Source organism: Atta colombica, unplaced genomic scaffold (assembly GCF_001594045.1).
Source record: "Atta colombica isolate Treedump-2 unplaced genomic scaffold, Acol1.0 scaffold78, whole genome shotgun sequence".
In the NCBI taxonomy this organism is placed as follows: Eukaryota; Metazoa; Arthropoda; class Insecta; order Hymenoptera; family Formicidae; genus Atta; species Atta colombica.
Genome location: NW_017259570.1, coordinates 447,072 through 448,379, shown reverse-complemented (window position 1 = coordinate 448,379; position 1,308 = coordinate 447,072). Strand labels below are relative to the sequence as shown.

At 41.0% G+C, this 1,308-nt stretch overlaps 1 protein-coding gene across 1 annotated transcript in view; it reads right to left on the bottom strand.

The window, feature by feature from the left end:
* The window catches only part of LOC108692593, a 6,897-nt gene that overhangs the window by 2,816 nt on the left and 2,773 nt on the right, over positions 1-1,308 (bottom strand). Inside the window, exons 7-9 of the mRNA XM_018200910.1 lie at positions 925-1,224; positions 557-685; positions 27-183 (exon numbers count right to left, since the gene is read on the bottom strand). Of these exons, the coding sequence (XP_018056399.1) occupies positions 27-183; positions 557-685; positions 925-1,224 (586 nt within the window). The remainder of the gene's footprint in view (positions 1-26; positions 184-556; positions 686-924; positions 1,225-1,308) is intronic.

Below are 1,308 nucleotides of genomic sequence, written 5' to 3'. Positions count from 1 at the left end.
TATATATATATATAAATATTACTTACCGGAGGAAATAGTATGTGGCCGTTCATTCACCGTTCCCGGGTTTTGTCGATCGTACTGAACAGACGTTTCCTGCAAATCAGGCCAAGTAGAAGTTGTCACGGGTCGCGTTACAGTACAACCGGTACTTTGATTACTTAGAGAAGACACATTCGATACCTAAAAACGACCCTCCTCTTTAACCGACCGCCAACGAAAAAGAGCAGGACAAGATAGAACGTGTGAAAATGCATTCTTGAAGTTAAACTACAGAATTCGTTTAAAACTAGGAACATAAGCAGATCTAACAGCATAATCACTAGGCGGCGGAAACTTGTAAGGTCTCACACTTTGAATCTTCTATATTGTGCCATTGTAATTTTAACGTGAACATTTTATAAAAATTATGGAATTAATGTTTAATCCTAAACTTTTAAAAATTGAATGTTTTTTTCAAGAGCTCGTCATTGGAGGCGACTGACTTTCCTTGCACATCGTCCGTCCGGAGAAGACTATTCATCGTGTAATTCTACTAATCACTAAACGATTTTACCTGATGTTCGGAAATTGGTTGGTTGTACAACGTATCCTGTGATGTAAAACCGGAGTCGCGGGAACTGCCAGTGGTCAAATGGCGCAGCATCGTGATGCCGCTGATGCTGGCGGGTCTGACACCAAATGGCTATAACGAGTACAACATCGACTACCACATACAATAAGCTCGAGCAAATGTAGCAATTAATTCGTGCTGTAAAATCTATATTCGTGTTTACTAGGTGCATTGCAGCTGATGCACTAACGGTGTTACTATGTCATGCGACATAAAAAAACATTTAATGAATCAATCCGTAAAAAAAAAACAAGGTGAGAAAAAAGAGAAAAAGACAGAAGAAACAAAAGATACTGCCGACGCGTAATTACCTGAGAAAGCGATCTATGCCACGGATGTCCAGATGGGCTCGGATGACTTTTACAAGATCCACTACTGCTACTAGTTAGAGAACTGATCGAACACATAGAACTCTTCCTCGATCCGAGAGACAAAGACGGGCTCGATGGCGGTGTAGCCAATGACCACTGAGTAACGTCGCAACCTTTTATGTCCGTTATTACCTGCTCGGATGCAGGCGGTAAATGATGCGGCGACGCGGCGTGTCTTTGCAATTGATCCGAGACTTCTTGCAGATGCGTCAATTCCATTAACATCGCTATCTCCTCATCCTAAACGGTTGATTATGCATTTATATATGTGTATACACCGCCATTGTACGTCAGTTAACGAATGTGTGTATATATATATATATA